Source organism: Eurypyga helias, unplaced genomic scaffold (genome assembly GCF_000690775.1).
Source record: "Eurypyga helias isolate BGI_N326 unplaced genomic scaffold, ASM69077v1 scaffold15768, whole genome shotgun sequence".
Lineage (NCBI taxonomy): Eukaryota > Metazoa > Chordata > Aves > Eurypygiformes > Eurypygidae > Eurypyga > Eurypyga helias.
This window is the reverse complement of record NW_010266396.1, coordinates 20,191-38,887: the sequence shown is the minus strand read 5'-3', so window position 1 is coordinate 38,887 and position 18,697 is coordinate 20,191. Positions and strand designations below refer to the sequence as shown.

The following is an 18,697-nucleotide window of genomic DNA, read 5'->3' as shown; positions in this document are numbered from 1 at the left end:
AGCCTCCAGGCCCCCTTCCCCAGGCGTGCTTCATCCTCCCTTCCTGTCCTAGCAAGCCTTCCCCAGGCTCGGGAAGATGCTTGGAGGAGGAGGAAGGGTTATTTCCTCCCAGGCATCAAAGTCCTTCCACTGATTCACTGTAGCTGGAGACCCATCACCAGCTGGGGACACTCCTTGGGCTGTGAAAGGGCATTAGTGTAACAAAGAGCCCCCCAGGGATTACCCAGCTCCTTCCTCTCCATTTGACGTAATACAGGAACCTGCTGGAGACCAAAATCCCAGTCCTGTAATAACATCTTGATCTTGACAAGATACTGCACCCGATTGCCCCGGCATGACGAGGGCAGATCCCGGCTCCTGCCCCCGGCCCCCCCCTCCCCCCGCTCTCCCATGTCTCTGCGTGCTCAGGGACAGATGGCTGATTTGCTCCATGGCTCTGCACTCCTTCTCCTGCTCAAGAGTCCCAGCTGACCACTTTGTTTGTAATAGTCCTCCGAGGGGAATTACAACCGAGTATTAAATGTGTGGTTAAAGAAATCGCATTACACAGTGTGACTGTAAGGGAGATGTTTCCCTTTAATCTGTAATCCATGGAAGTTATTAGTTTAGCGAGCGGAGTGGCTAGGCACGGCATTTCCATTAAAATATAACCCTGATCAGACCCATCATCTCCGCATGGGCTGCAGCCCGAGCCGCAGCACAGCTCCCCTCACTCCCTGGCACAGTCCGTGCTTCGTTTTCCTGATTATTTGAATGCTGTTATTGTGTTAATGTGGGGCTGTTAAACATTGCAGAAAAGAAAAGGAAAAAAAAATCACACTGGATGGCCGATGTGCTCCCGTGAAATAATGTTTGTGTCATGTATCCTGTCCTACAGGTCTATGCAATATTAGTTAGTCACCCTCCTGCTCCCAACGATCACCTAACACCAACACCCGTATCATACACAGCTGGCTTCTACAGGATCCCTGTCATTGGTCTGACAACACGCATGTCTATATATTCTGATAAGGTAACTGATGCATGTTTCTAGTCCAGTACCTCATACGTGTGGTGTAAATCAAGAGTGCCTGTCAGGAGGGTTAATGATGTCTACACTACCCTGCCTATCTATGTGTCTGTCTGTCCATCCCTCCTCTCCAGTTAAACCTGCAGCTCCCTCTCTCTCCCTCCCGCATTCCCCAGTACGTTATTTTTTCGCAGCTGCCAGTGTTGACCTACATAGTGCTGGGTGATTTCTGCAGCGTTTCTCTGCCAGGCTGCTGGGCTCGCTGCTCTTCAGCCAAGGCAAATGCACAAACCAGCTCCTGCCCTGCCCTGTAGTGACAGCCGGGGGGTCCTGGGTGCTCCCCAGGTGTGGTGAGGGGGGTGCTGCAGAGGGGCAGGAGGGTCCCAGTGGAGCCTGTACATCAGGCAGGAACAATCTGGAGCTTTGGTCACGTTCATTTCTCTGGGGTTTTGTGATGTTGGTAGGAGAGATAGTAGAATTGACTAAGTTATCGCAAGGCTTTAACTGACATTCGGTCTGGCCAGCACCCAAGAAAAAGCTTCAAACTCCAGTGTCTCAAACCACTGTCTGCTGTCCCGGTGGAAACACAGAGACTCTCAGCTGGATGAGGTCCTGCTCTGTGAAGGGACTGGGAGTAATGCCCTGGCCTGGGCAATTCCGTGCTGCCCTGGCCAGCTCTTCCATGCGACACTCAGCTCACAACCCGCCATTCAAAGACACCTTGGGATTAGCAAAAGCAAAAGGAGGAGCTGAGCAGAGCCAGGCGGACCACGCACCATCGTTGGAGGTTTTCTTCCAGGTGCATGAGCTTAGTGGGTGAGATCAGGCCTGTTTAGAAGCACGAATCTGCCTTTGCTTGGAAAATGTGAATATTCACATATGCAAATGTTCGGTGCAAAAATAGTCACTCCGCCTACATGCTAAATGAAGACAAATTTCAGGAGGGAGGAGCAGAGGCTCACAGAGATGCAGCCCGCAGGATGGCTCAGCTGGAGCAGCAGCAGGTCTTGGAATCTTCCACCAAGTAAAACCAAGGCAGGACAACCATGTCACTGACAGCAACGGTGGCTGCTGTCAGTCCCGTCAGGCCCTGTTTGAAGGAAAGGGCTGATAACAGAGCTGGCAGACAGGGAGAGGGCCGGCAGCAGGTAGGAAACGTGCAGGGCAAATTTGGTTGATGCTGCTATGGGGAGGAGGTAGGTCTGATCAGCAATGTCACCGAGAGGGACCTTGTCACAGTGCACACTATGGCGGGCAGGGGAGACCCTGCATGCTCTCTGTCCAGCTTCTTCTCAGCAGAGCTATGCTCACTGAAGCAATTTGGCTGCCTTTTCCACAGCACGACCTTGTGCTGAATTTGCATGTTCACCCTGAGGGGATGAGAGCTTCCCCAGCAGACTCTGCTTCAGCCCTTTTTTTCCTATTTAAAATGTGTTTTCTGCAAAAGTGGCTCATAAAACCACCTGACTCGCTTCAGAGCTGGAGGCGCGACCCACTGCAGCAGTGGCAACCCACTGCAGTGGTAGGGAGATGCTCCCCACTGAATGTTTGGGGGTGTTGGGCAGGTGCAGAGCTGCGGGTTGCACTCGCCTGACAGAGACTCGGCAGGAAGGCCACAGTGCATGTCCCACCCCTCTGAGCTCTCCTGCCTGTCTGGCCTCATCCTCAGCTCCTTCCCCCCGAGGCATCCAGGGGCTGGAGGACTTTGAGTTCCATGCAGAGTTGCAGGCAGGAGATGGGGCAAAGGTAGGTACTAGGTGGGTGGAGGAGCAAGGATGTTGAATAATGGACTGACAGGAGCTGGAGGAGACAACAAAGGTGGGAGTGGAGGACAGCAGAGAAAAGGGGTGTGAAGGCGTGGGGCAGGACAGTGCCCGGGGCTCTTCGTGCCCAGGCAGGACAGCCTGGCTGGTGCCACGTGGGGACATTCAGCTGGTTCCCTTTTTGCTTTCCAGTGATCAGCTGGCTTTTTTTTATTCAGGAAATTATATCTTTCATCCTAGTTTCTATGGAAACAAGCTTCTAAGATCACTTTGTGTGTATGCCCCTGATTGGTTTTGAAGGCATCAGCCAATTTTAGCTAAATTTCACAGGGGGTTGAAGTCTCACAGTTAATTATGTTCCTTCCAAGGTTAAGCTGCTGGGGAGAGGAAGGTGTGGGCCTCAGCACAGACAGGTTTGGCCAGTACCTTTTGATGCTCTCAGAGCATCTCCATTCAAACGCAGCGGTCCACGAGCTATAGCCGGTCTTTCAACAGATACACGAGGGAAGCAAACCTTATTGCTCCCAGTAGTCAAAGAACTACTTGTTCTAGAAATGGTATTGCAGCTCTCAAGCTGAGCACTCTGGCTTGGCAGCCTTTGTTTGGCCTCCTTGTGCCTACATCTTATGAAATCATTACCTGTGTCTTCACTGAGATCCTCACGTCATTCAGCACGGTCCTGCCTGCTCGGGGAGTGGCTTTCTACGGCTATTCACTATAGATAGCCGTTCATGGACTGAGCATTGCGAAAATCACTTTCTGACCTTCTCGTGTTGGGCCCTCTGAACAGACAGGCTGAACTATTGTTTTAGTGCTTCTGTTCCCATGTGTCATTGAGGGTATTTATATATCCTTTACATCTCAGCTGAAAAAAATCAGATGATATTGACATCTTGACAATATGAGAAATATGAAATGACACTGACAGCGTGAGAGCAAAGGTTGTGGGGAAGTGCACAGCACAAGAGCCGGTAAGGTCTGGTGCCACTCATCACCACCATGTGGGGCCACACCTATGTGGTGGGGATGAAGGGACATGCTGGGTGCCCTGTGGTGCTGAGCCCCACAGCATCTCCCCATCGGAGAGGCAGCGCAGCAGATGGTCAAGGGTGGCTCTCAACTGAGGCCTGCTCTGCTGCTGAAAAAGATGGAAAATGGAGTTGAATCATTCTGCATTTGGAGAGCCATTTCAATGTGCAGCACCTGGTCCTGGTAGTTGAAATGAGGTGTGTCTCTCTATCTCTCGCTCTCTAGCCTGGGGATGGCTTTTCCCTCTGGTTCCTTGTCTCAGTATACCCACTCCATGACCTCCCAGGGGTTACTGCTCACTGAGAGGGGTATTTTTCTTTATTATTGGTCTCACTGGCAACCAGTGCTCAGCAGAAACCGTGTTAGTCAGCATAGGAGGCAGCACTGAAAGTGAGGAGAAAAGTGATTCCCCTCAACCGTGGTCAGGGTCAGGACTGGCACCTGCAAGAAGTGACTGGGGAGGCTGGTTAGTGTAACATAGAGGCATTTGCCCTGAGAATGGGTTTCACATCCACTGCCGAGCAGCACAGCCATCAGCAGGGGCAGCCTGCAGTGCGTTAGTGGATGAGGGGCTCTGCACGCCGAAGTCTGTGCTGATGACAGTGATGGAGCCCACTCATCCTAACAGAAGAGAGCTCTTCACAGGCTCTCAGAATTCAAGCTGGGAGGAGGACATAGCAGCCCCACCACTCTGCAAGGCTGCTGCTGCTGTGCTGGCCCATTCCCCAGAGGCTGACAAGTCCTTTCATCCATGCACTGCAGGGAAAGGCAGACACTGCATTTGTGCCTGAGCTCCCCATACGTCTGCCCCCGCTAAAATCACTCACAGAGCACGTCTAAGCTATTGCAGGGTTATCTCAGCTCTCTCCCATGTCTGCAGGTATCACATGGGACAGTTGGCAGGCTGCCTTCTGGTGGGGCTCAGTGACACATGTGCTGGCTGGTGGGCAGCCTGAACAGGGCAGGGGATGGAGCAGCCCAGGCTCCTTCCATGGAGACACTGGCCAAGGCTTCTTCTGCGTACCCAGCTGGTGACTTTTGCTAAATTATCAGGAACTTTAGATATTGGGATGTCAATCTCCTTGATAGTGCCCAGACAGCTCAGTTTTGGAGAGTGTTGCTAGAAGGGGGACTGACCAAATGATTTCCGTAGGCAGTGCCCCCACGCATGGCATGGCCACATGCAAACTCTTTGTGCGTGGCTGTTCAAGCACCCAAGCATGTTTCTGCGTTGGAACCTGCGCACAATGCTTTCGGCATGTATGTGCATACAGAGTTCTTCCTTTCACACATGCATACACACATGCACACGATTTACTCAAACTCAGCTCTTCATGTGTACTTGTATCATCCAAGTCCAAGTCAGTACTATTAATAATTTGCAGTTCCTGAGTCCTGACCCAGCACTTGTTCCCAGCCTCATAACCACACTCACTCCTGGTGCATTTATGCTCCAGCCCGATGAGTTTTTGCTGAGCTGATTCCATTTGGAAGCCTGGTTTCCATCCCAACCTGTATTTACTTACTCTGTGCAGGATTAGAATTGAGGAAGCACAGGGCTGAGCACTCAGGTTTTGGGGGGATATAGGAAGATATTGCAGAAAGCTGCTTCTCAGCCCAGGGTTGCTGTCAGCGATTCCCACACTCACATCCAGCCCTCCCAGCCAGCAGTAGGCACACATGAAGGAGAGCAAATGATGTGAATCCTGCCGAACATCTGACAAGGCAAACTGTTGATTTGTAATTAGGAGTGTTTTTTCCTGTATGCCTGATCCGAGGGGCGCAGGTTATGACCCATGGCAGCTCAGAGGGTACAACAGGAACGGTGCTGATGAGCAGTGCAGCTGAAATGAGTGAACGTACCGTGCCAGTTGTCTCATGGAGGCTGCTAAAAAATCAAGTCTTTATAAGAGTTGTTTGCCTAAAAATGGGCTATGATTCATAAATCATTGCATCCACATACTTTGCAGTACAGCCCCATGTGTCCGTGTGCTGCATGGCCAGGAAAGCTTGGTGCTGGGTTTCAGAGGGATTTGCCCAAGACCTGTGGGAAGTCACTGCGTATGCTGTGATAGGGGTTAGCAAATCACACAAAACCTTATTCCCAGCGGCCTCTGCACATCACAAGTTGGACAACCTTTAGAGGACTCTACTTTCATTTTTCTGCCAATCTTTGGGCCCTGCAGAGAAGTTCAGGAATCCCAGGTGCTTCAAAAGCTCAGCACAGAACGTGAGTGCTCACCCTGAAATCTAGACTCAGCATTTCCGAGAAGTTATTCTTCATTATCCTATTTAAAAACTACAGTTCTGTAATCCAAGAGCTGAGATACCATCATAACAAGTCCATGACCTTTTTGACACCCCCTCAGAAAGCAAATCTGCCTGACTCTTAAACCAAGCTGCTCTCCAACAACTTTGCAGTAACATTTGTTCATCTGAAGCTAGTAATGCGCATTTACAACGCTTAAGAAAGCCACAGTCAGTTTAAACAGCATTCTTGCAAGGTAGTAGGTGAACTTAAAAATAATTTGATGCCATATACTGAAATTATAAAGATTTCATTTCAAAAAGTGATTGGAATAATTTTAAGTTATAATTTTGGGCTTTTTAGTCTGTATTTTCCTGATTTTTTTTTTTTTTTAAACTATTAGCTATTCTGTTATTTTTTCAGTTCTTTCCTCCTTATGATTTTTTTCCATTCCTGTTTCCATTTTCCCTGGATTCCCTTAAGTCAATTAAAAATGCTCGGGGATTAAAAATTTAAAATACTCAGACCCATCCTGTGTGCCCCTGATTCGAGCTGTGGAACTGGACCTGGAAATACCTGGGCATCTCTGCTGACTCCAAAGAGAGCTTGAGCACCATAACAGTGTGGAGTCCATAGCTGTCCTTCCATTGTTTGTCCTTACAGGGCTTCTTCCCAATCCCATTGATTAGTACTGGGCTTGTGGGGTGAGCTGCATTTCTCCTGCTCTTCATGTGATTGGGAATGTTTGTATCAGTCATACAAAACTGCTGGTCTGAGATGCTTGTTACGGCTCTCCTGGTTCATTTCCTCCTTTGATTAAACATCCACAGTTCTTCTCAGTGTCTTCATTACCTGGGAAAGGTTTCCAGTGCTTCAGTATTTTTGCTGTTGCCTCCGTCATTTCCCTGTTCTGGGCCAGGCCAGCAGAACAGACCTGCGGTCCCAGTGCAGACACCTGACCATGACAGGGCTTTTGCACTCTTATCTGTACGTTGCAGGGTTTGGTTTGACTTTAATAGCGTGTTGAGTGTGAGGAAAATGCATTCTCTGGCCTGCCTGTTCCACCTGCATGAGAGCATGGCAGACATGATGCCTTGTGCCTTCCAGTGTGAATTACTTTGGCCCATTCAGGACATTTCTGACCTGTTCTGGGTCCAGTCTCTGAGGGACTGGCCAAGCCCTGTTTGGTCCAAAGGACCATCTCAGACTTAAAAAAAGAAATATTATGATGCCTACCTTTTTGTCCTCTCTTGTTCAAACTTCTGCCTCGCTCCAGCCCATAGCTGGTCTGTCAAGTAGCATCCATGCTGAGCATAAGCACTTTCGTTTTCTAATATTTGACTCCAGGGCCTTTTGGAACAGCTGCATTTTTTTGAAACCTCTCTGTCAGCTACAGCACTTGGTCCAATTGCTCCCCTAAGAGTGCTGTACTTAATTAGGCTGGAATTGCTATTGCTCAATCATCCAACCGTAATGATGTCTTTAACCAAATCAGATAGGTTAGCTGGGGCATGAGTCCAGAGCTGCCTCCTCCTGTGTGCTGCTGCGGAACAGGCTGACCTAGAAACAGCCAAACAGTATATTATAAAACTGCTTTTCTGAACTTCCCTCATGACAAATAACTACTACATATCTGCATGTACCTGCAGCTGCTCCTTGTCACTCTCTGATGGGAATTTATTTTCTTTTTGTTGTCCATTGGTGAGTAATATTTTCAAAAAGTCAAGAGGAAAGGCTATATTTGCACTGAATGTTGTTGACAGTTCACTGCCTTCACAAAGCAAAATACCCTCTTTTCCATGTTCTGGATTAACCACAGAGAGGTCCAAAATCATAGTCAGGGTTTTCTTCTCAGCCAGAAGAAAGGAATTCAAGTCTAGGAAGCTAGATCAAGGCATGCAACCCAGAGGTCTACCAAAAATTGCCACTCTGCCTCTTTGGCCTTGCAATCCCAGTCCTGTCCCTGCAAGCCTGCCCGGTCCCCAAGATGCAGCCTGGCTGACAACCCAACCAGTCTATGTTGAGCTCTTGTTCTTCCTTGCAGAGCATCCACCTCTCCTTTTTGCGCACAGTCCCACCATACTCTCACCAGGCCAACGTCTGGTTTGAGATGATGAGAGTCTTCAACTGGAATCACGTCATTCTGATAGTCAGTGACGACCACGAAGGTCGTGCTGCACAAAAGAAGCTGGAGACACTCTTGGAGGAGAGAGAGTCCAAGGTCAGTTCCTGAACATTGTCTTGTAGCTTTGTTTAAGCAACAACAACAAAACTAGAAGTCTCGGGCTGTTGTATGTATGTAGATTTCTGTATGTAAAACACCTTTTCTTTCCATTGTAACATGGCTAACATGCTTAAAGCATCAACAGTGTCTGACTAGTACCTGACAGAACTTTGTACTTTATTCATTTCACTTGCTTTGCCATGGTCAAAATCTCCTACATGTAAATCGACTACAAAATGAAGGGAAGGATAACCTGGAGCTCTGCAAATGCCTCGCCCAAGATTCTCACCTAAGGAGAGGACCAGTCGCTCAGCTTAGGGAAGCACCTGCCCCCTCACAGCCACCCAGGGGCCAGGCAGACCCCACAGTGCCAAACCAACCCTGAAAAGCAGCTTCTGAATTGGCTAACCGGAGCTCACCTTAGTGGCTTAGGAGGGGCAAGGGCAGCCGGCGCATTGATGCACAGGGGTGTAATGCACCCTCTCTATAAAGCTGTCAGCTCTGCGGCTGCAGGCTGATGCCCCCGTTCTCATCTCCATTGAAGCACATGCCAAACGCTGCTTTCCTGACACCCCATGCTGTTACAAGAGGGCAGTTGCGGCTGGTGGGAGCAGCTTTATTGTGGAGGTGCACTGCATCTGCACTCAGGGCCACGCGTGGGAACAGGGAGGGAGGCAGGGGAGGTCCCCGAGCCTGCTAGAAGTTCAGGAAGACTACCACAGACCTGCTGCCATTGAGTAAAAGGACTGAGCAAGCGTTCAAGACAAGCAGGGAAGAACACAGAGCTGTTCAGCTGCAGTGCATCAAAAGCAGGCGCCTGCCTGGAAGGCAAGGAACCACCTCCTGCCCTACAGGGTGAAGTCCCAGCACGTCCTCTTGCCTGGCGCAGGGTGAGGTCCCCTGCGGGTGGGCAGAGTCCAAACCCATCTCCAGCTCTCCAGCAGCATCAGGGCAGGCTGTTCCTGGCTGTTCCCTCCTGGGTCAGAGGCAGGGACCACAACCTGCTCTTCTCCAGCCCCACCAGCATCTGCTGGACGTTTGGCAGTTGGCTGTTGAGATGTGGCCGTAGACACTTCCTGTGTTTGGAGTTGGCGGCTGAGCTGAGAGACCAGAGAGAGCAGCCTGCCACGGCTCTTCGTCACCTCTCGTCAAGCAACTGGAGGAACAACTGGTGCAGGGGTGTGGGCTGGCACAAGCCACGCTGAACTACAGGCTTTTGTTTTTGGCAGTGGTTTCCAAGAAGTTTCATCCTTGCTGCATCCTGGGCCATTGTGAGACTCTGGTGTGCCACCAACTGTGGTGGGATTCTCCTGCCTCCAAAGGCAGTTTCCCACTGGGTGACAGTAGGTTGGTATTTCTCTCCACAGACTCTTCCCAGCAGTGTCCATCACACAGGGAAAACTGTGGAAAGGTTTTTCCCACTATCAGCCTGTCATCCGTTTCTTTGCATCTTTTGATTTCCACTTTCTGTTTTCCTGCAGTGCCCATGCAACCCCTTTTGCTTCTCCCTGTCATGCCTCCACTCCTTGCTTGCTCCACGCAATCCTCCCAGGCACAGGGTATGTTTCTTCTTCAGCCTGCCCATCCTCCAGGAAAGCCTTTGAGATCTGGGGCTTGAAAGATGGAGGAGGGAGGGTCTGTCCTCAGACCTGCCCTCATTTGCACTGCATCTACAAAATGTCTTGGTGTCTCCTGGGAGCTGCTGGGCTACTGCAAACGCCCTGGCCATCCTGCAGCCTGGGGCATGTGATGGTAGGTCACATCTTCCCTGTGGGGTGTGCCTTTGCATCTTGTTTGGTTTTCCTTTGAGGAGCTTGCTCTGGTCAAGCTGACTGGTCTTGAAGGTGGCAGATACCTCTGTTGGGGCTTTCCTGTCTTCCTCAACCTCTTCTGCTGTCTAATTGCTCTTTTAATCACTGATGTGCTGACTCACTTCATGCTGTGACTCCTCCCTAACCTCCTCCAGGGCAACCTGGGTATTGGGGAAGAAATGTGTTCTCCACCTATTCAAGGCTTGGATCACAGCCCCAGAGGACCTGGGGGATCTGCTATGGGTCAGAGGCTCCCCTGCCCACCTAAGGTCTTGGATCTGAGCATGGCTTGTCCCCTGGAATCTGTGCTGGCCCTGGGTGCCACTCAGGCACCATTGTGTGGATTTGCACTTCAAGCTCAGCACTCGGGCCAAGCTGGCCAGCCCTGGTGCACCCCACGGGCCAGCCTTGTCTTAAGCTGTCTGCAGTAACTCTCAGCCTGGAGCTACTGCTGCATCCCAGTACCACTCTGCTCATTCATCTGGGCAGGCCTCCATTGAACCAGCGCTGCTCGGGTTTGTGAGGGAGTGCCAGATGCTGTGAAAATCAGTTTGTCCAGGTTGGAGGTGGCAGGTCCCTGGTGTGCTGGCTCCCTTTCTCTAGGACAGTGGTGTTCATGAAAGTGGTAATCTTTTGAATGAATGATGGAGAACATGGAAAGTGAATTTTGAATTTGTGGGTCCCTATGTGAAACATGGGCTGAGGTGCAGGGAAGGGCTGCAGGTTCACAAATAAAAACAGGAAGAGAGGAGACATTGCCAGTCTAGTTCTGGCAATCAGGATAGTGACAGGGAGAGGCCGGGTGGTCGGGTGCCATCAGGTCCAGCTTTTCTGCACCCAAGACTGGGCTTCACTTTGCTGACCAGCTTGGGTCAAGGGGCCAGCACATGCTGGGCACACAAAGCAATTTGTGGCTGGAGGCTGCAAGATGGATGACCAAGTTTCTGGCTAAATTGATGGTGCCTGTGGAAAAGTGGCCAATATCTCATCACTGGAGAATATTCATGCTGTCCTGCTGCAGCTCTGCTCTCCTTAGGGGCAGCTATTACTCCAGGTCTCACTGTGATCTGAGCAGACTCCAAGAAACCATGGCAGAAATCCTTGCTGTGGACCTACTCAGAAGTGAAGTCAGACTTGGGCTCGAAGCAGACTTTGCCTCCTCAAATACTTTTCCTTGCAAGGACCCAACTTCTTTGAGCAATGAAAAACCTGTGTCCAAGGAGAAGAAAGGAAAGTTCTCACAGCTGTATGGAAAGGAGACTTGGCAAAATGTCCTACCGGAGACTCATCTGAGTGTCCAGGAAGAGGCAAGCTATTTAGTTTGAAAAGCCAGATGCAGAGATAAAACCTATCTGCCTGAGGAACAACTTGGGAACATGAACCCTTGCGAAGAGTTGGATTCCTGTCAGGGATCAGTTGCCATTGCCATAAGATGCTGTGAAATGGAAATCGGAATAGAGCCATGTCCCGTAGCCCATACACACAGACGAGAGATGTGTAGCTGGGCTGGGAAAGGGCCAAGAATAAGAGGTCAGACTGTGTCCCACCAAAACCTGCCAATCATTGTCCTGCAGGCACTCTCAGGTAGATGTTATTGGCCTGACCACAAGGGCTGCTCCCAGGAAGATCCACGGGTCCCTCTGCATGCTGCTGCAGGGTCAAGGCTCCTGACAGCAGAGGCTGTCGACCCTCAGCACACTGCCTGGAGGAGAGGAAACCTTCAGAAGTTGGCTTCATACTCCTGGCTCCTTTGGAGCCAAGAAGAAGTGACTCAAGTGGGAGACAAAGGGAGGAGCAGACTCTGCTCCTCACCATTATCTGCAGGGTCAGTGCATGCTGAGCCACCTGCCCCTAGTCCAGGTGTGATGCTCTGGCCAGCAGCATGGAGACCACCAAGCAGTGAACCCCACTAGCCACATGTAGGGCCAGGTTATGGGCTCCATCGTCTTTGGCAGCTGCACCTCCCAGGGCCACCCATGTGCCCCAGAGCCACGAGGTGCACCTGGCCCTCCCTAGGCACCAGGTAAAAGCTGCAATGTCATCCCATGATCACCATTGCTTCATATCTCCACGCTTTGAGCCAACACGGGACATAGAGAGCTTTTTCTTTCTCTTTTGGATGGCAACAGAGCTCCAAAAAGCTGCTCCCTCCTTGTAGGAGGTGAGAAATTCATCCGAGAAACCTCAATTGCTGTGAAGTCTCTTAGGGCGAACAGGATTGTAACGATAATTGTGATGGTAGTAATGCTAATACTCTTAACTGTAACAGTTTGCTTTTATCCAGCACTTTCCGTACACATTTTGTCCTTTACTTCCACAGTAATTCCATGGAAATCCCACCACTTAGGCCCTTAGAGATGCATAGATTGTTTCCGAGTTTAAGATAAAAAGTTCTTGCTGAAGAATTCCCCAGTCCCACAAGGGAAATGCAACCGCATCGCATCAGCTGTGACACTCAGGCTTGCTCTAACCGATACGGCTTTGCACCGTGACACTCCCGTGAGAGCTGAGGCACTCTCTCCTGAGAGTGGTTTTTGCGAGCTCCAGCGTTATAGAGACCCTTTAGCAAACAGTGGAGGAGGAGGTGGATGTTGGATTGCTTTACTACACGTCATTTTCAACTGTTTATAATATTCTTCTGTGTCTACATATTTTCTCTGTGCACATTATTCATCAGAGTAAAAAAAGGAACTATGAAAACCTCGACCAACTTTCCTATGACAACAAGCGAGGACCCAAGGTATATATGCATGGAAATGCACGCCGCCCACCAACCTAACTAGCAAATGAAAAATAGCCACAGCCACCAGAAAAATAAAAAAGAAAAAAAAAAAGAGAAAGAGAAAAAAAGAAAAGAAAAGAAAGGAAAAAAAAAAAGATCCATGACTGTGTCTCTTGGTAGCACGTTTTTATGTTGAGATAGTTTGGTTTGGACTTGAGAATGGAAACCTAGCCAGCTGACCCTGGAAGGATTTCTTTTTGAAACATGCATGTGAACCAGTAATTAACTTGCAAGTTTTTTGGTTTTTTTTTTTTGAAAAGTTGAACCAACCCCCTTTCCTCCCCAAAGGAACCGGTTCCTTGGTGTAAGTTGATCACTTTTACTCCCAAAGGTTAACCCTGTGCAATATGTTTTTTTCATTTCCCATGTTTTTGAAAAACACACTCGTTTGAGTTTTCAATTGCATTTCAAAGCCTTTTTCTCTTTCCTGTACAATGCACGCCTCTTTTTGGGTCTTGATTGACTTCAGTTTGCATGCACAGTGCAAAAAAAAAAAAAGCCAAAACCCTAAAAGAGAAAGGAAGGAAGAAAAGAAAGAAAAGAAAGAAAAGAAAGAAAAGAAAAAAGAAAAAAAATAGCTATAACCAACCTTATTTAGCAGACTTTTGTGCAGTTTAATGAATTCTCTTGACCCTTTTCTAGATAGCATGGCTCTCACAAGCAGTCCTGGGGCTCCCACACTAACCAGCTCTGCTCACACTAATCACAGGCTGAGAAAGTGCTTCAGTTTGACCCCGGAACCAAAAACGTGACGTCGCTGCTGCTGGAGGCTAAGGAGCTGGAGGCTCGTGTCATCATCCTTTCTGCCAGGTAAGGCAGAGCCATCTCTTCCCCTCCTTGCTCTGCTTTCCTCACTCTCCCCATTGCAACGCTGCCAAGCGCTGGAGTCAGTGCCGATCTGGGGCTTGTCCTGTCAAGGAGCGTGAGAGAAAACCCACATAAGGACACATATCCCAGGCAGGTGGTGGATGCTGTGCTGTGCGTGCTGCTGGCCAGGGAGCTTGCAATCCTGAGCGTGGTTGGGATGTCTGGCTGTCCTGCAATGTGTTAGCAGCTCCAGAAGCAGCAATAGTTACTGATGGTGTATCCTGACCCACCCGTGAAGGAGGGGAGACTTATTGCCCCCATGCCTACAGACGCTGAGCAATAAGGAATGGGCCAGATTTGCAGATGCTCCGTAGTGCTGGGTGTGATGGGATTAGATGAAGCTGAGAGAAAGGTTCCCATTGCATCAAGGAATTAGCCATTGCCCAGGAGAACCAGTTATCACAGGAGGGCTGCCTGGGGATGTGTTTTCCCTGGCACTGCCACCTTGGTGTCTGACACAGGAGAAAAGGGGCCATCCAGCACCTGGAGCCACATTGCTGTTCCCTTCTTCTCGTTGCAGTGAGGATGATGCGGCCACGGTGTACAGATCAGCAGCCATGCTCAATATGACGGGCTCCGGCTACGTGTGGCTGGTGGGGGAACGGGAGATATCGGGCAATGCCCTGCGTTACGCCCCTGATGGTAGGCACCCGCCGGAGGCACCCATCCTGCCGCCAGCCAGGCTTGGAGGAGCCTGCTTGGAGCTGGGACGAGTGGCACCTGCCCTCCCGGGGATCCTGTGGGCTGGGGGAATGTGATGCCATGGTGGTCCCAAGTGAGTGGAGGGTCCCACCCATTGCTCTCTGCTCCCTTCACCTGCATGGGCAGACAGCAGTCCGGCAGCCTTGACCACATTGCCATGCCCCAAACCCAGCTCACTGAGGCTTTGCAAGCTGACTGTCCCCTGGCTTGGGCAGTGCAGTTGGGATGGAGCACCAGGTGTCAGTGGGCCATGTAGCAGCCCCCATCCCCCTCCGGCGGGCAGGAATACTGCCAGCCCTGTACCATTGCAGCTGCTTCCCCTGCCTGCCCCTGCCGGAAGCTCAGGCAGTTCCCCAGCTGCATCCAAGGGTTCCTCAGCCCATAACCATGTGCTTGCTGATCCCCAAGCCCTGTGCATGGGAGTAACGCTGGAGGAGCCAGTGTCCCTGAGGGTGCTGACCTGTCTCCTCCCCTCTGCTCATGGCAGGAGTGATTGGGCTGCAGCTCATCAACGGGAAGAACGAGTCAGCCCATATCAGTGATGCTGTTGCAGTGGTGGCCCAGGCTGTGCACGACCTCTTTGAGAAGGAGAATATCACAGACCCACCGCGGGGCTGTGTGGGCAACACCAACATCTGGAAGACAGGACCCCTCTTCAAGAGGTATTTGGGAAAGGGTTCTACTGGAGGGAGCAGAGGACCTGCTAGGGGAGAGCTGGAAAAGGTGGGAGCATGTGGAAAATGTGCAGGAGGGCAACATGGTAGTTTTGCTCAGAGTATATGTCACGAAAATTTGGGGCACAGGACTGCTTGGACCCTCCTGCATGATTTGGATGCGAGGGCTACATCTCTCCTAGAAAACTAGCCAGGACAGGCTCAGGCACCGGCCCCAGTTTGTCCAGGCTGCTTAGTGGACAAACCAGTGCTTGACACCAATTTGGTCCGTGTCAACCTGTGCTCTTCTGGGCAACACTTGGGCAGCTGGGGTCAATGTGAGCAGGGAACAATTCTGGGAGGAAGGGATCTGGAGGCCATGATCTCCTCCGGTCTGGATCCTAATTCTGTGATTGGAAGAGGGGAGAAAAGGGGGTTTCTGCTGAATTAGGGTAATTTCTGTCAAATTGGGCATGTTTCTTGCTGAACATTTCAGGGCTGTGGCTTGGGTCAGTGTGCTGCAAGCAGGACTTGGGGGCAAGAGCTCTCCATACATCGGACAGGCTGCTCTCTGCTGCAGCAAATCCTGGTGCTGTGGCTTTGGGTGGCGGGTCTCAGCGTATCAGAGCCTGCACATGTTGGATCTTGCTGCTGTGGGCAGTGTGATCAGCAGATGATGCATGCGCTTCCCAGAACCCAGTCTTTGTGCTGCATGGGGTTTTGTGCTGCGTCACTGCAGACAAGGGCCTCTTCTGCAGGATGGGTCTTGGTAAGGCAGCAATTCCCTTTGCAGCACAGCTCCCTGTGTGGGAGGGCTGCTCTCTGCAGACATGGTCGTGGTGACTGTGGGATGCCCTTTCTGTAGGTCTGGGTTCTGTTGAGCATGGGGCTTGCAAAACCTGAAAAATTTCTGGTATCCTCTGCAATGACACAATCTTTGTCTTGAGTGATTTGAGGTTGTTCTCTGGGGTGCACTGCAGGTGGCTCAGGTCATTCTTCTGCATCAGGGTTTGGGGGCTGGTTCTCCCCTTGTGGTGTATGTGTGTGCCTGGGGCACTGCCTAGGCTGTGAAGGGCTTGTGCCAGGCACAAGCACCAGGAGCAGTGGCATGGACACAGCTCCCAAGGGACCCATAGAGGACGGTGTCATGGGTGCTGTGGGACAGATCATTCCTTAAGGGTGTGGGACTGATCTAGTGGAAAACAAAGGGCAATGACAGCAGATACGGTAGTGCAACATTTGGGAAACTGAGTCCATCTGCCAGCAGGGGATGACCACGGGTCTATGAACACACCATAGGTAGCTTTGACTGGTCTTCTATAGGGTAGTGGGTATATGGGAGGCAACTGGGAGAAAGCATTTGCCTTTCTGATGCCTTTGCAGGTGTTCCAGTGACTGCAGCATGTTTTCTAGGTTGGCCCCACTGTGTTTCTCTCCATAGGGTGTTGATGTCCTCCAAGTACTCAGAGGGTGTCACCGGACGGGTGGAGTTCAATGAGGACGGGGACAGGAAGTTTGCCAACTACAGCATCATGAACCTGCAGAATCGGAAACTGGTCCAAGTTGGGATTTACAATGGCAGCCACGTATGTACAAGCCTAGACAGGTTGGGTAGGAGGGGTGTGTGCATGGGGGTGCCTACCTCTGGCTTCATGTCTATCTCCTTCCTCTGGGACTGATCATGAAGATTATTTGGCCAGGGGGAGAAACTGAGAAACCTCAAGGTTATCAGATGTCGACCAAGCTGAAGGTAACAGCAAATGGCTTTAGGGGGTGGCGGGTCTCCTTGGCTCACTGCTTGCAGGGCTGTGACTTTGCCTCCCACTTCCACCGCTGCCTCTGCAGCCGTCAGCAGCATTTGCAAACCCAGAGCACATGCCATCTCAGAGAGGGTATAGCAGAACAACTTCGAAAAGGTCCTGGCGGGTGTTCAGAGCGGGAGCACAACTTCCATCTGGAGACAAATTAGATAGGGTGGCAGGCATCCTTTGGTTTGGAGAGAGACAGCTGGAAAAGGGGTGTGAGAGAGAACATCAGAGAAGGGTAGGAGTGATAAGGTGTTCACCATTCCTCATGGCTTGGGAGCCAGAAGGCACCTGGCACAGGTTTGCAGGAAATACAAGGATAGGCTCCGTTGACCAAGGCACAGTTCAGTTCCGGAGCCCGCTGCTGCTAGGCAGTGTAGAGGCCAGAAGGAAGCATGTTCAGAAGGAGATTAAACAAGCTAGTGGAGGGTGGGTGGGCTGGTGGCTGCAAAGTTTGGCTCAGGAAATCCCTGAAGAGCTGATGGCCAGAAGCTGGAGGTAACACTGGGAGAAGATTCCCCAGCTCTGGCTTTGTTTCTCATGCCCTTCCCTTAAATGTAGCCCAGCAGCCACGTTAGCAGCTGGATCCTGGGGAGGCTAGTCTTACCAGTATGACTGTTCATTTGTCCTGCTGTTCAGGCAAGGGAAATGACATATTCCCACTGGCAGTGAGCCCTTACTCCTGCAGAGGTGGTGCAGATGATGCTGCTTTACTGAAAAGGTCCAGGGCAGGACTGAAATATCTGCATTAGCCTGGGGCAGTGTGTACAGCACCATACAGGGCACTAATCCTGGCAGTGCCGTGACTCTCATCAGCCTGTTGTTAGGGAGAGGGGAGGGATGGGAAAGGCTTTGAGGCCAAGGCAACAGTGCCACACGAAGGAGGATGCTGATACTACGGCTGTTTCTCATTTTAGGTGCAGGGAAAGAAAAAGTTCCCCGTGCCAAAGCCAGGTCCCACTACTGGGCTGAGCGGTCTCATGCTCTGACATGGCAGATGAGGAGGCCACCACGGCATTTTGGCCATGCTTGTGGGCATGGATGGGTGGGGATCTGGGCAGCCCAGACCCACACCCAGGAGAACACAGGTCTGGAGGGCAACGGGGACAAGCGCATGTTTGTGCTTTACTTCGCAGATCGTGACGATCCACCAAGAGCCCTTTGTGTATGTGAAGCCCACACAAGCAGATGGAACGTGCAGGGAGGAGTTCACCATCAATGGAGATCCTGTGAAAAAGGTCTTTTGCACTGGACCCAACGAGACCATCCCAGGTAACTCAGTCTGGTGTTGAGCACAGTGGTTCCCACAGCTCGCTCAGCTGATGAAGACTGCCCTTCCCTGCTCCCCACCCCCCTCACCCCCCGAGAATGCGTCCCCAAAGAGGGTGCTCAGTCACACAGGAGGCCAAGAGGATGAGGAGCAGAGAGGTGACAGCACATTCCCCCCCCAAACTCCCCCCATCAGCTCAGCCCCACAGTAGCTCTGTGGAGTAGGTGGGCACTGGGATTCATGTTTTTGACCCCAACTTTCCCACTGTCTCTCTTCTGGGTGGGTTCCAGGGCTGGTTTGCGGGATTGCAGCTCACATTTCTGCCTCCTGACATGCTCCAATTCTCTTTGCCTTGATCTAAAACAGAAGCACAAACCCTGAGGCACATTAGCACCTGCTGCACTGGTACTAACAACACCAGTTTCAAACCATTTTGTTACAGGAAGCCCGTTTCAGGATTAGGAGTGAGCAGCCAGAGGGGAGTGCAAGCTGCTTAGCAATGCCAGGCTCTCGCTGGGGACAGCGATGGGTCCT

At 51.0% G+C, this 18,697-nt stretch overlaps 1 protein-coding gene across 1 annotated transcript in view; it reads left to right on the top strand.

Moving 5' to 3' along the window:
* Window positions 1–52: 52 nt before the first annotated feature.
* GRIN1 (glutamate receptor, ionotropic, N-methyl D-aspartate 1) overlaps window positions 53–18,697 on the top strand; it is a gene marked incomplete at its 5' end in the record, with an annotated part of 32,434 nt that continues 13,789 nt past the window's right edge. The window contains 10 exon segments of the mRNA XM_010157069.1: window positions 53–112; window positions 878–1,012; window positions 8,094–8,270; window positions 12,762–12,824; window positions 13,576–13,676; window positions 14,254–14,375; window positions 14,923–15,097; window positions 16,530–16,710; window positions 16,776–16,838; window positions 18,030–18,165. Coding sequence (XP_010155371.1) covers window positions 53–112; window positions 878–1,012; window positions 8,094–8,270; window positions 12,762–12,824; window positions 13,576–13,676; window positions 14,254–14,375; window positions 14,923–15,097; window positions 16,530–16,710; window positions 16,776–16,838; window positions 18,030–18,165 — 1,213 coding nt within the window.